The following is a 13,560-nucleotide window of genomic DNA, read 5'->3' as shown; positions in this document are numbered from 1 at the left end:
GTTTTTACAGGTTAAAAAGATGCATAAAAATATTTTTTTATTTTCTTAATGTTATAGAAAATAGTAAAATTGTTTAAATTTTAAACTTAATCTCACTTTCTATAAAGAAGGAAAATCTTTAAATGAAGAAGGTGTGTTAGGTAAGGAGAAAAGTAGTTTTTTTTTTCAACTTTTCTTTTGATTTTCTATATATGGTTGAATTATATAGAAAATATATTTGAAAATAATTTTTTTTGCTTACAAACTAAATATCAGAAAATAAATAAAAATTTCACTTAATTTTCGCACCTAAATTTAAAAGTGAAATCACCTTTGGAGGTTTTAATTTTCCTTTCTTTTTCACTAATTTGCTATAGAAATTCATCAATGAGTATATGTTCATGCGTGTAAGTATACATATATGTTTGATTTATCTCAATACAAAGTATATCAATAGTTACAAAGGGAAAATCCAGCTAATTAACATTGAATCCTAATTATTTTTCCTTGTGAAATTTTCTTGTAGGTATTGATAATGTGACTGGGAAGACCAATCCCAATGAAGTTTTGAAAAACGCAACAACAAAAATTGTGACGCTGAGTTTTATCTGCGATGAAACAGTTGAGATTTTTAATGTCTCGAGGGATAAGGTTAATTTTTATTAATCAAATGTCATTAATCCTAGAACCTTTTCCTTTCACTATTGAATTGGTTACATGTAAATTGTGTTTTTTGAATTTGATGTGTATGTAGGCGGAGGAAATTCTAAAGTTTGCAGATAGCTCAAATGTTGTGAATGTCTCTTCATCAAAAAAGCCATTGGGTGTGGAAACGCAAAGTCAAGGTAAACATTTTTTGAGAATTTGATGAGTGTTTCAATAATCTTGATTTTCATCTTCAAACTATTTATCTAAATGGAGGAAGTGTTGGTTTGTTTTTGGATTTAGACATCTCAATGGCGAGGAGAAACTCTCAACTTAGATTCTTGGAGAACCGAAAAGAGAGGTTGGTATTTTTATTTTTTTTCAAATTAAATGCATATCAATAGCAAAAGGGCGCTTTTAAATAAAGAATTAAATAATTTGAAGATTAAAAGAGTAATTTTTGAAGATATAAGATGTAATCTTTATCAAATAGAATCAAAAGAAGTTGAATTGTTCTATAAAGAGAGCACTTAATTAAATTACATTTATGATTAGGAATTAACTTAGCAATTAACTGTCATAGTAAACCTAGGAATCAAATTTCTGCACAGCCAAACATCCCCCCTCTCAATTTTATTTTTTATGTGTAACAATAAAATTTTATCGCTAAAAGAATATATATATTTAAAAATTATAAAAGAATAGAGATTTTTTGAGCAAATATAACGTTTGTAGGGAGTCGATTAGTATTTCAGACAATGAAAAAAAATATTGATTGATCTTTTTGTTGATTTTATTAATTAGGCTTTGTGGTGGCTTGGAAAATGGCATGAAAATTGTGCTTCTGACTATTGGGTGCAATGGAAAGATTGCAAATTTCAATGTCTTCCGCGACAAGGTTTTTATCAATCAAATGTCATTAATCCCTAATCTATTTTCTTTCACTTTTAATTGGTTTCACGTAATTGTTTTTCTAAATTATTCGTTGTGTATGTAGGTGAAGGAAATTCTAATGTTTGCGGAAAAGTCAAAGATTAAGAATGTCATTCCGCCAAAAAAACAATTATCTGTGGAAACATTAAGTGGAGGTTAACCATTTTTCTTTTCCTTCTCCTTTGAAAATTAAATTTGTATAATGTTGTTCATTCTCAAACTATTTCAGTAATGTGTTGGTTTATGTTGTATGTAGATCTATCATTGGCGAGGAGAAATTCCTTGCTTAGATTCTCGGAGAAGCAAAACGCGAGGTAAATTCTTTTTCACTCACAAATTTTTTTCCAAGTTAATTAAATGTATATTCAAACACAATTTTAGAAAACCAGGAAGCTAAGATATTAATTATTTTTTTCAAATTAATCTTAACTTCGATAAATGATCAATTAGTTTGACGAGAAGATATAAAAAATAAATTTAGGAGATATACATATAATCTTTTTAATAACGAAAGTTCTGCAACTTCTTCAACACAGATCTGCAAATATCAATTATAACATGATAAATAGAACCAAAAAAGAGAGGAATAAAGGAGTTATCATCATCTATCTAATAATGTTCTTTTTTGAGTACTCTCCCTATAAGTCGGAGAAAAGAGATATCTTCCCTTTTATAATTATTTTTTTAGTAATAGCTCTCTTATAATTTGAATAGAAAATATATTCTTTTATATATATATATATATATTGATTATTGCTTTAGACAATGAACACATCGATTAATTTTTGTGTTGATTGTATTAATTAGGCCTGACTCTGGCTTGGAAAATGGCATAATAATTACGCCTTTGACTATTTGCTATGATGGAACGAGTGTGAGTTTCAATATATTCAGTGATAAGGTTTGTAATAATCAAAGGTCATTCTTCTCTGATTGGTTTTGTTTCACTATTTAATTGATTACACATAATTGTGATTTTTGAATTATTTATTATGTATATAGGTGGCAAATATTCTAGAGTTTGCAGAAAGGTCAGAAACAAGAGATGCAGTTTCATCCGAAAAACAATTGTTTGTGGAAACATTAAGTGGAGGTTAAAATTTTCTTTCCCTTCTTATTTGAAAATTAAATTTGATTAATAATGTGTTGGCTTTTGTTACATATATATAGCTCAACATTTGGTGAGAAGAAACTCTATGCTTGGATTCTCGGAGAAGGGAAAAGAGAGGTGAATTTTTTTCCACTTCCGAAATTTCTATGTTTTCAAGTTATTTAAATGCATATCCAAATATTCATATTTTTTAATATCCCTTTCTAACATTTTTTGTCCAACTTCACTTTTTTTTTTATGTCCGAACACCTACTTAACCTCTCAATTACTTTACTACCTTCAATATTTTTCTCCAAATTAATCCTATCTTCGATAAATGAGTTAATAGTTTAAAAGGACAGTAATTTTTATGAAAATATAATAGGTAATCTTTACTAAAAAAGAATTAAAGAAGTTGTGTTGTTTCTTAAATAGAGTACTTAATTACATTATAATTTTTTTTATCAAGAATTAACTTAGCCATAGTAAACCTAGGAATCATATGTCTGCAAAGCCAAGAAGAATAAATAAAGGAAAGAAATAAAGAATTTATCATGATCATTGTATTAATTAGTGTTAACAATGAAGATCTCTCGTAAAAAGAACACTAAAATTTTTAAAATATATATTTAAGAAAAAACTGACAAACATATACATGTCTGCATTAATAGGGTTAATACTTTAGAAAATGAAAATATCCATCGATTGATCTTTATGTTGATTTTATTAACCAGGGTTTGTGCTGGCTCAGAAAATGGCATGAAAATTGCACTTTTGACTATTTGCTACAATGGAATGGTTGCATCTTTCCATGTCTCTAGTGACAAGGTTTTTATCAATCTAATGTCACTGATTTTTGATTTATTTTCTTTCACTTTTTAATTGGGTTCATATAACTGTGATTTCTGAATATTTGTTGTGAATGTAGGCGAAAGATATTCTAAAGTTTGCAAAAATGTCAAAAATTAAGAATGACTTTTCATCAAACTATGGAGGTTAAACATTTTTCTTTCCTTATCCTATGAAAAATAAATTTATATAATGTTTTGTTCGTTTTCAAATTATTTCACTAATGTGTTGTTTTTTGTTGTATGTAGATTTACCATTGGCAAGGAGCATCTCCGTGCCTAGATTCTCGGAGAAGCCGAAAACAAGGTGAATTTATTTTCACTCACAATTTTTATTTTATTTTTTCAAGTTAATTAAATACATATTCAAATAAAATTTCATACTTTATTATACCCCTTATAACTTTTGTTTTGTCAAATATCACCTTCTTTTTATAATATGGAAATGCCTATTTAGCTTTTCAAATCTAGTTTACCATAAGCTTCATTTTAGAAAATCAAGAAAATATTAAATATAATTTTAATTTTAACCTCAATAAATGATAAATTAGTCTGATGAGAAGATGTTACGTAAAAAGAATATAAAATTAAAAGATATATTTTTAAGCAAATGCAATACATTGACTTGGTTAATGTTTGTACACAATGAAAATACCCATCAACTAATCTTTGTGTTGATTGTATTAATCAGGCTTGACTGTGGCTCGGAAAATGGCATAAAAAAATTTCCCATGAATTTTTACTATGACGGAAAAACTTCTAGTCTCAATGTCTCTATGGATAAGGTTTGTATTAATAAATGTTATTCATTCCTAATTGGTTTCGTTTCATTGTTAAATTAATTAAACATATTGTGATGTTCAAATTATTTATTATATATGTAGGCAGCAAATATTCTAGCGTTTGCAGAAAGGTCAAAATTTAATGATGCATTATCATCCGGAAAAAAAATCTCTGTGGAAACATTAACTGGAGGTTAAACAATGTTCTTTTCCTTCTTATTTGAAAAATTAAATTTGATTAATATTTTGCTCATCATGAAATTATTTTGATAATGTGTTGATTTTTGTTACATATAGATCAACATTTGGCTAGGAGAAACTCTATGCTTGGAGTCTTTGAGAAGCAAAAAGAGAGGTGAACATTTTTGCACATTCAAAATTTCTATGTTTTCAAGTTATTTAAATACATATTCAAATACAATACATATTTTTTAATACCCTTTTCTAACATTTTTTGTCCAATATTACATTTTTTTTATATGTCTGAACGCCTACTTAACCTCTCAAATCTAGTTTATCATAACATTAAAAACTTTTATCGAAAATTAATCTGAACTTCACTGAATGATAGTTTGATAAGATGATGAAAAGTAGTTTTGTATGAAAATATAAAGGGCAATCTTTACCAAAAAGAATTAAGAGAAGTTGGGTTGTTCCTTAAAGAGAGTACTTAATTAAATTATATGTCTGCAAAGCCAAGAAGAATAAATAAAGGAAAGAAATAAAGAATTTATCATGATCATTGTATTAATTAGTGTTAACAATGAAGATCTCTCGTAAAAAGAACACTAAAATTTTTAAAATATATATTTAAGAAAAAACTGACAAACATATACATGTCTTAAAACGTTGGTTAGGTTTCCTCTCCTTTTAGGTGAGCTACTTCGTTAACCTTTTCCTTTAGAACTTTGAAAAAATGTAATCTTTTGCCCTTTTATAATTTTTTATTTTTTTTGACAATAGCTCTCTTGTTATTTAAAAGAGAATATTTTTTAGATTTCTTATGTGTAAAAAATGAAAATATCTCATATGTTAAAATTGAAGATTTCTAGTAAAAAAAAACATCAAAATTTAAAATGTATAAAAAAAAGTTGACAAACATATGTAACGTCTATATTAATTCGATTAATGCTTTAAATAATGAAAATACCCATCGATTGATTTTTGTGTTGATTTTATTTATTAGGCTTTGTGGTGGCTCGGAAAATGGCTTGAGAATTGCACTTTTGACTATTAACTACAATGGAATGGTTGCAAATTTCAATGTCTCCAATGACAAGGTTTTCATCAATCAAATGTTATTGATTCATGATCTATTTTTTCTCAATTATTAATTGGCTTCATGTAATTGTAATTTTTGAATATTTGTTGTGCATGTAGGCGAATGAAATTCTAAAGTTTGCAAAAATGTCAACAACTAATGAAGTCTTTTCGTCAAACAATGGAGGTTAAAGAAATTAATATTAACTTCAATAAATGATCAATTAGTTTGACGAGAAGATATAGAAGATAATCTTAAGAGATTTAAAGATAATCTTTTTAACAAAAAAAATTCAACTAATATTTGTGTTGATTGTATTAATCAGGCTTGATTGTGGCTTGAAAAATGACATAAAAAAATTTCCCATGAATTTTTCCTATGACGGAAAGAGTGCTAGTCTCAATGTTTCTATGGATAAGGTTTGTGTTAATCAAATGTTATTCATTCCTAATTGATTTCGTTTCATTGTTAAATTAATTAAACATATTGTGATTTTCAAATTATTTATCATATACGTAGGCAGCAAATATTCTAGCGTTTGCAGAAAGGTCAAAATTTAATGATGCATTTCCATCCGGAAAAAAAATCTCCATGGAAACATTAACTGGAGGTTAAACAATTTTCTTTTCCTTCTCCTTTACAAAATTAAATTTGATTAATATTTTGCTCATCTTGAAATTATTTTGATAATGTGTTGATTTTTGTTACATATAGATCAACATTTGGCTAGGAGAAACTCTATGCTTGGAGTCTTAGAGAAGCAAAAAAGGGAGGTGAACTTTTTTGCACTTTCAAAATTTCTATGTTTTCAAGTTATTTAAATACATATTCAAATACAATACATATTTTTTAATACCCTTTTCTAACAATTTTTGTCCAATATTACATTTTTTTTATATGTCCGAACGCCTACTTAACCTCTCAAATCTAGTTTATCATAACATTAAAAAAATTTCTCCAAAATTAATCTGAACTTCAATAAATGATAGTTTGAAAAGATGAAGAGTATTTTTGTATGAAAATATAACGGGCAATATTTACCAAAAAGAATTAAGAGAAGTTGGATTGTTCCTTAAAGAGAGTACTTAATTAAATTATGTGTCTGCAAAGCCAAGAAGAATAAATACAAGAATGAAATAAAGAATTTATCATGATTAGTGTATTTATGTGTTTTTTAAGGATCTAAAACGTTGATTAGGGTTTCGCTCCTTTTAGGTGAGATACTTCGTTTCAAACATTTCCCTCTAGAACTTTGAAGAAATGTAATCTTTTGCCCTTTTATAAAAAAAAAATTTGACAATAGCTCTCTCATTATTTAAAAGAAAATATTTTTTTAGATTTCTTATGTGAAAAAAATGGAAATATCTCATATATTAAAAATGAAGATTTCTAGTAAAAAGAACATCAAAATTTAAAAATTATATAAAAAATTTGACAAACATATATAACGTTTGTATTACTCGATTAATGCTTTAGATAATGAAAATATTAATCGATTGATTTTTGTGTTGATTTTATTTATTAGGCTTTGTGGTGGCTCGGAAAATGGCTTGAGAATTGCACTTTTGACTATTTGCTACAATGGAATCTTTGCAAATTTCAATGTCTCCAATGACAAGGTTTTCATCAATCAAATGTTATTGATCCATGATCTATTTTCTCTCAATTATTAATTGGCTTCATGTAATTGTAATTTTTGAATAATTGTTCTGCATGTAGGCGAATGAAATTCTAAAGTTTGCAAAAATGTCAATAACTAATGATGTCTTGTCGTCAAACAATGGAGGTTAATGGAGGTTAAACATTTTTCTTTTTCTTTTCCTTGTCCTATGAAAATTAAATTTGTATAATATTTTGTTCATTTTCAATTTATTTCAATGTGTTGGTTTTTGTTGCATGTAGATCTATCATTGCCGAAGATAAACTCCTCACTTAGAATCTTCGAGAAGCCACAAATAAGGTAAAAAAGTTTCTACTCTCATTTTTCAATTTTTTTTAAATTGATTAAATACATATCTAAATACAATTTCGTACTTCCTAATACCCATTATAAATTTTGTTTTGTCAAATATCACCCTTATTTTTTAATGTGGAAAACGCCTACTTAGCCTTTCAATTCAGTTTATCATAAGCTTCACTTTTAAAAAATTAAAAAGATATTAATTATTCTTCTCGAAATTAATCTTAACTTCAATAAATGATCAATTAGTTTGACGAGAAGATATAGAAGATAATTTTAATTGATTTAAAGATAATCTTTATAACAAACAAAATTCCTTTTTAGTTAAAATAGTCTTAACGTGCCTATGCACTATTAGTAATAGCCTTCATTACACAAACATTTTCAAAGCTAATAGGGATATGTAAATATCAATTATAACATGATAAATAGGATAATTATCATAATACTTCAATGTAATTTGTTTCAATTTCAACATGAACAAGGTTCTGATAAATAGGATAATTGTCATAATAATGTATTTTTTTAGTACTCTCCCTAGAAGTATGAGGAAAAGTGATTTCTTGCCTTTTTATGATTTTGATATTTTTGGTAAAGTTCTTTTATTATTTGAACAGAATAAATTATTTATTTTCAGATCTATAATGTGTAAGAAAATTGAAAATTTTATTTGTTAAATTATATATATGAAAATCTCTCGTAAAAAAATAACAGTATTTTTTAAGCAAATGCAATGACTACATTGTCTTGGTTAATGCTTTGGATAGCGAAAATATCCATAGATTAATCTTTGTGTTGATTGTGTTGATCAGGCTTGATTGTGACTCGGAAAATGGCATTAAAGTTGCACCTTTGACTATTTTCTATGATGGGAAGATTGCGGTTTATGATGTCTCCAGTGCGAAGGTTTTGATTAATTAAATGGCATTCTGATTAGTTTTGTTTCACTGTTGAATTGATTACACATAATTGTGAATTTTGAATTATTTGTTGTAAATGTAGGCGGCAAATATTCTAAAGTTTATAGAAAGGGATGCATTTTCATCTAAAAATCAATTTTCCGTGGGATCATTAAGTGGAGGTTAAACAATTTTCTTTTCCTTCTCATTTAAAAATTAAATTTGATTAATATTTTGTTGATCTTCAAATTATTTTAACGATGTGTTGATTTTTGTTGCATATAGATCTAGACTTGGCAAGGAGAAACTTTATGCTTGGAGTTTTGGAGAATCAAAAAGAGAGGTGAATTTTTTTGCACTCCCAAAATTTCTATGTTTTCAATTTATTTAAATGATATTCACATTCAGTTAATATTTTCTAATACCCTTCTCTAGCATTCTTTTTTGTCCAACGTCACATTTTTTATGTCGGAATGCCTACTTAACCTCTCAAATCTAGTTTACCATAACCTTCAATTTTTTCCTCAAATTATTGATCCTAACCTCAAAAATAAGTAAATAGTTTGAAAAGACATAGAGTAATTTGTATGAGAATATAAAAGGTAATCTTTACCAAAAAAGAGTTAAGAGAACTGTTGTTACTTCATGAGAATACTTAATTAAATTATATTTTCAATTAGGAATTAACTTCTCCCTCTAGAAGAATATTAAATAAAGGAAAGAAATGAATAATTTATCATGATCAGTGTATTAATGTTTCTTTTTAGTTCTCCCAGTAAAAGTTCGGGGAAATGCATTTTCTTGCTCTTTTATAAAATAAAAAATAAATAAAATTGGCAGTAGCAGTCTTATAATTTATAAGAAGAAAATAATTTTTTAGATTTCTTATGTGTGAAAAATAAAAATCTCTTATATGTTAAAAATGAACATTTCTAGAAAAAATAATAATATATTTTAAAAAAATATATAAGAAAGTTGGCAAACATATAATGTTAATGCTTTCAATAATGAAAATACTTATTGATTGATCTTTGAATTGATTTTATTAATTAGGTTTTGCCCTTCGAGATTTGGCATGAAAATTGCGCCTCTGACTATTTTCTACAATGAAAAAGTTACAATTTTCGAAGTCTTCAGTGAAAAGGTTTTTATCAATCAACTACCATTGCTCCTTGAATTATTTCCTTTACTTTTGAATTGATTATATATAACTATGATTTTTGAATTATATATTATGTTCGTAGGTGGATGGAGTTCTAAAGTTTGCAGAATCGTCAAAACAACCAATGTTTGTGAAAACCTTAAGCGAAGGTTAAACATTTTTTCCTTCTCCTTGTAATTTAAATTTGATTAATGTTTTGTTCATCTTCGAATTATTTTAATATGTTGGTCTTTGTTACATGTAGATGTACCATTGGCAACAAGAAAATCATCGGTTAAATTCTTGGAAAAGCGAAAAGAGAGGTTGGTATTCATCTAATTTATTTATTTTTAAGTTAAATGCTTATCTAAACGTAATATCATACTTTCAAATATTCCTTCCAATATTTTTTTATTTTCAAATATCAATTTTGTTTTGTGTCTGTGTAAACTTATTTAAACTTTTTAAGTTATAACTTCATTTTAGAAAATTAAGAAGGTGAATTATTAGTTATTCTTCTCAAATTGATCTTTAAGTTCAACAAATGATCAAATAGTTTTAGAAGATCAAGAGTAATTGAAGTTGTCATAGTAAACCTAAAGAGAATATATCTTCACAATCAAGTTTGAATAGAAGAAAATTATATGTCTTTTTCAGATCTTTTATATATATAAATAATGAAAGCATCTTAGGTATAAAAAATGAAAATTTCCAAATCGTGAAGAACTAGAAAATGATTCCTTCCCTCTAGTCTATTATGACTTTTTTTTATAGCTTTTAAATTTTGAATGCTCTTTGTAATATATATCAATTTGAAAAATCCATACAACATTAATTATTATATTTTAATAAACTTTGAGTGCTCTTTCTCTACAACTTTCTAAGGCATAGTAATATATTTTAATTTTTCTTTTCATACATATTTGTATTATCCTTCTAATCCATATATATATATTACATTTCTTCTCATTAAGAAGACTACCAATATAATTAATATCTACATTACTTGTTTCTAAACTGGATAATCATTTATGTTTTGCAGGATGATTATGGTATCACCTTATGGTTTTCCCCATGCTGACCCTGGAAACAAGAATTAGCAGAAGATGTTAATGGTATACATATATCATATATGTATGTCATTTATGGATGTTAATGGAAAATATTTTGAGGATTTGGTTGTTATTTTACTAGACTTTAGTTGCTAAGATGTTAACTTTGCCAGTCAAAACTAGACTATAAAACTTGCATTTTGTATTATTTTGTGTGAAAGATTTGTTTGGTTTTGTACATTGGTTTTAAAATAATGTGTGGGTTTTTATCCACAACAGGGGTGGTGGCGCAGTTGGCTAGCGCGTAGGTCTCATAGCTTCTGAGTAATCCTGAGGTCGAGAGTTCGAGCCTCTCTCACCCCATTCTATTTTTCCATTTGCCTTGTTTTAGGTATACTAATCCTTGTATTAGGGGAGATCACTCGCTAATGCGGGACGGTTTGGTTACTAATGTTAGCATTGGACATTACATCCTTTGTGGTGTGAGCCCTTCTCCGAACTCTGCTAATGCGGAAGGGTTTGGTTACTAATGCTTGTATTAGGGTAGACTATTCATATTACATCTTTAGGGGTGTGGTACTTCTTCGAACTCTGCTAGTGTGGGATGTTTCTATTTTTCCATTTGCCTTATCTTAGGTATAATCTCTCGTAGTAATGCTTGAATTAGGTAGACTGTCCAAATTACACCTTTTGAGTGTGGCTTGTATTAGGGTAGACAAATCCATAGTATGTCCTTTGAGGTGCGACTCTTTTCTCAACTGTGCTAACGCGGGATGCTTTGTGTATGAAACTACCTATTATCGTTTGCATTTATAAGCTTGATCATGATTCTAATCCATTAATCACATCCCTTGTTGATGCCTATTTTATTTCATTGTATGTCTTGATGCTATTAGTTTTTCTTGTGTGCCGCAAGCATCTAAATCATTGGAGACTTTGGGCCTTGGGAAGCAAATTAATACATTGTTATGTCTATGTCACGAAGGTTGATCTTGAATAAGATATGATTGGTTAAAATCAAACTCACGTAATTATTAAATTATATATAATGCGTGTATTCTTCAACGTTCATGCCATTTGGCTGTTCCTCCTTTATAAATTTGTTTACAAAAATAGTGTTTAGGCCTATTTTGGTTATTCTACAGAGTATCTGTTATTTCTCATTATCAGGCAGCAACACAAGTATTGAGAAACTTTGTCAACTAAGGGTTATGTGGATGGGAAGAAATAACAATGTTTTTGTGCTTTGTTGGGATTTGAATCCCAATTTTTAAAATTGGGAAAAAGGATAAATGTACCTCCCAAAATTTCGAAAATAGTATGCCAATATCCTCTGTCATACTTTTCGTCCATCAGAGCCCTTTCCTTCCAATAATCAGTGCACATTTACCCCTCCCACTAACAAAATACTTATTATGTACACGTGGCGCAATCCTACGCCACAATCTGGGTTGACCAATTTTTTAACCCAAATTTCAAAACCTGCCCATAACTCATTTAACCCACCCGATTTACAAATAAACTCTCTAAAATCCTAAAGAAAAATCCCCTATACTCGTTACTTTTGTTCATCTCACCAACAAAAATCCTAGTTCATCAGACGTAAACTACTCGCCCGTCTCCGTTATTCTTGGTGGATTCACTCAGATCCGGTCATAGGTACTCACACTTTTACTATGTTCATCTACGAGATCTTATTTTGTGTTCGATTTTTGCTTGTATTGTCATTCCTAGCTAGTAAGAAAGATGTTGTTGACTGTTGAGTTTTGATTTTCACTTGTATCTTTAATTTTTTGTCTAAAATCTGGTTTTTATAGTGATTTGTATGGGTTTGTTCACGTTTATCTTAAAAAAAAGAAATGTGGTTGTTCTTTCGTTTTCTAAGGTTTTACTTTAGTTTCGTCTTAAGCAGATTTGTTAGGGTTTTGTGCACCTTTATGTTAAAGAAGTGCTTTTTTTGTTTGTGTTTCAGATGTGTTGCTTTTGTAGTGTCGTTTTCTGTGTTTTATGGATATTTTATCTTCTTCTTTTGTCGATTGTCTCCATCCCTGTCTTTATTCCATTTCTTTATGTAACGACATGTTCCCGTCATTATAGAAAAGCCATCGAGAAAAAAAATTTAGGCCAAAAGACTTTTTCGTAATAACTTGGAATTTCCTAGCCTAGTTCGGATTTGGATGAAATCGGAGTCATGTGAGTCTAGGGAAATCTGGTAATTATTGGGTGATTTAATAAGGAATTTGATTGCATGAGTAGATAGCTAAGACGTTAAGAAATCCACACGACTTTATAGAATCGAATTTGGGCGAATAGAACTCCCAAAACTGATCTTAGCGGGAACGGGTATTTTCTGAGTGTCATGGGATGAAGGTGTGTTGTGAAATGGGGGGTTTGGAACTCTTAAAATAGCTCATTGTTTCCATGCAAGCCGCCAAGGCGGAATTTTCCCACCAGGGCAGGGACGCTATAGCGGGATGAGGTCCGCCACAGCGGGACAGACGCAACTTAAGTCGGAAATAAATCCCAAAACGTTATTATTCTGCAACATTTGAACTTGAGAGCTAAGGAACGACCCAGGGATATTTCTCGAAGGTTTTCCACCTCTTCTAGCACCAAAGGTAAGGTTTTAACTCCTTGAATCCATGTTTCGATCCGTAGAACTTAGTTTCTTGGGAAATTATCGATGGGCGATGGTTTTGATCTGAGAATTATGGTGGAAAAAGCCCTAATCTCAGTATAGGGATCAAGGGTTTGACCTAGGGTTGATATTATTGATTATAATCCGGGTAGTTAGGTCTTGTTATTGATCCTCAAATTTTTAACCCACTCACAAATTTCACGTTTCTCATCCAATGTGAATGAAAAGCTGACTTAACTATTTTACCATTTTGTAATTCCTGCGGCCATAACTCTTTTCTCCTACAATATTCTTTTATGTTCATTCTAGCTTTTGGATTGTCTTTTGTCTTA

At 28.7% G+C, this 13,560-nt stretch overlaps 1 protein-coding gene, 2 long non-coding RNA genes and 1 other non-coding gene across 4 annotated transcripts; all 4 read left to right on the top strand.

The window, feature by feature from the left end:
• Window positions 1-2,733: 2,733 nt before the first annotated feature.
• On the top strand, window positions 2,734-3,639 carry LOC107057778 (uncharacterized). Its single transcript, XR_001471554.1, has 3 exons — window positions 2,734-2,785; window positions 3,382-3,475; window positions 3,576-3,639. It is a non-coding gene; the product is annotated as an uncharacterized lncRNA (long non-coding RNA).
• A 109-nt stretch (window positions 3,640-3,748) lies between these two features.
• LOC102580687 (uncharacterized) lies at window positions 3,749-4,464 on the top strand. The gene is made up of 3 exons (XR_001471552.1): window positions 3,749-3,802; window positions 4,187-4,280; window positions 4,380-4,464. It is a non-coding gene; the product is annotated as an uncharacterized lncRNA (long non-coding RNA).
• A 4,234-nt stretch (window positions 4,465-8,698) lies between these two features.
• Window positions 8,699-10,638, top strand: LOC102580351 (protein TIFY 9-like). Its single transcript, XM_015302727.1, has 5 exons — window positions 8,699-8,740; window positions 9,451-9,541; window positions 9,642-9,708; window positions 9,804-9,861; window positions 10,581-10,638. The coding sequence occupies exons 1-5, from the start codon at window positions 8,709-8,711 to the stop codon at window positions 10,636-10,638; spliced, it is 306 nt and encodes a 101-aa protein (XP_015158213.1). The 5' UTR covers window positions 8,699-8,708.
• Window positions 10,639-10,868: 230 nt separating this feature from the next.
• Window positions 10,869-10,953, top strand: TRNAM-CAU (transfer RNA methionine (anticodon CAU)). Its single transcript is given in 2 exon segments — window positions 10,869-10,906; window positions 10,918-10,953. It is a non-coding gene; the product is annotated as a tRNA-Met (tRNA).
• Window positions 10,954-13,560: the final 2,607 nt, after the last annotated feature.

This window comes from Solanum tuberosum, unplaced genomic scaffold (assembly GCF_000226075.1).
Source record: "Solanum tuberosum cultivar DM 1-3 516 R44 unplaced genomic scaffold, SolTub_3.0 scf00375, whole genome shotgun sequence".
Classification (NCBI taxonomy): domain Eukaryota; kingdom Viridiplantae; phylum Streptophyta; class Magnoliopsida; order Solanales; family Solanaceae; genus Solanum; species Solanum tuberosum.
The sequence above is the reverse complement of the archived record's forward strand: the minus strand, read 5'-3'. Positions and strand labels throughout refer to the sequence as shown.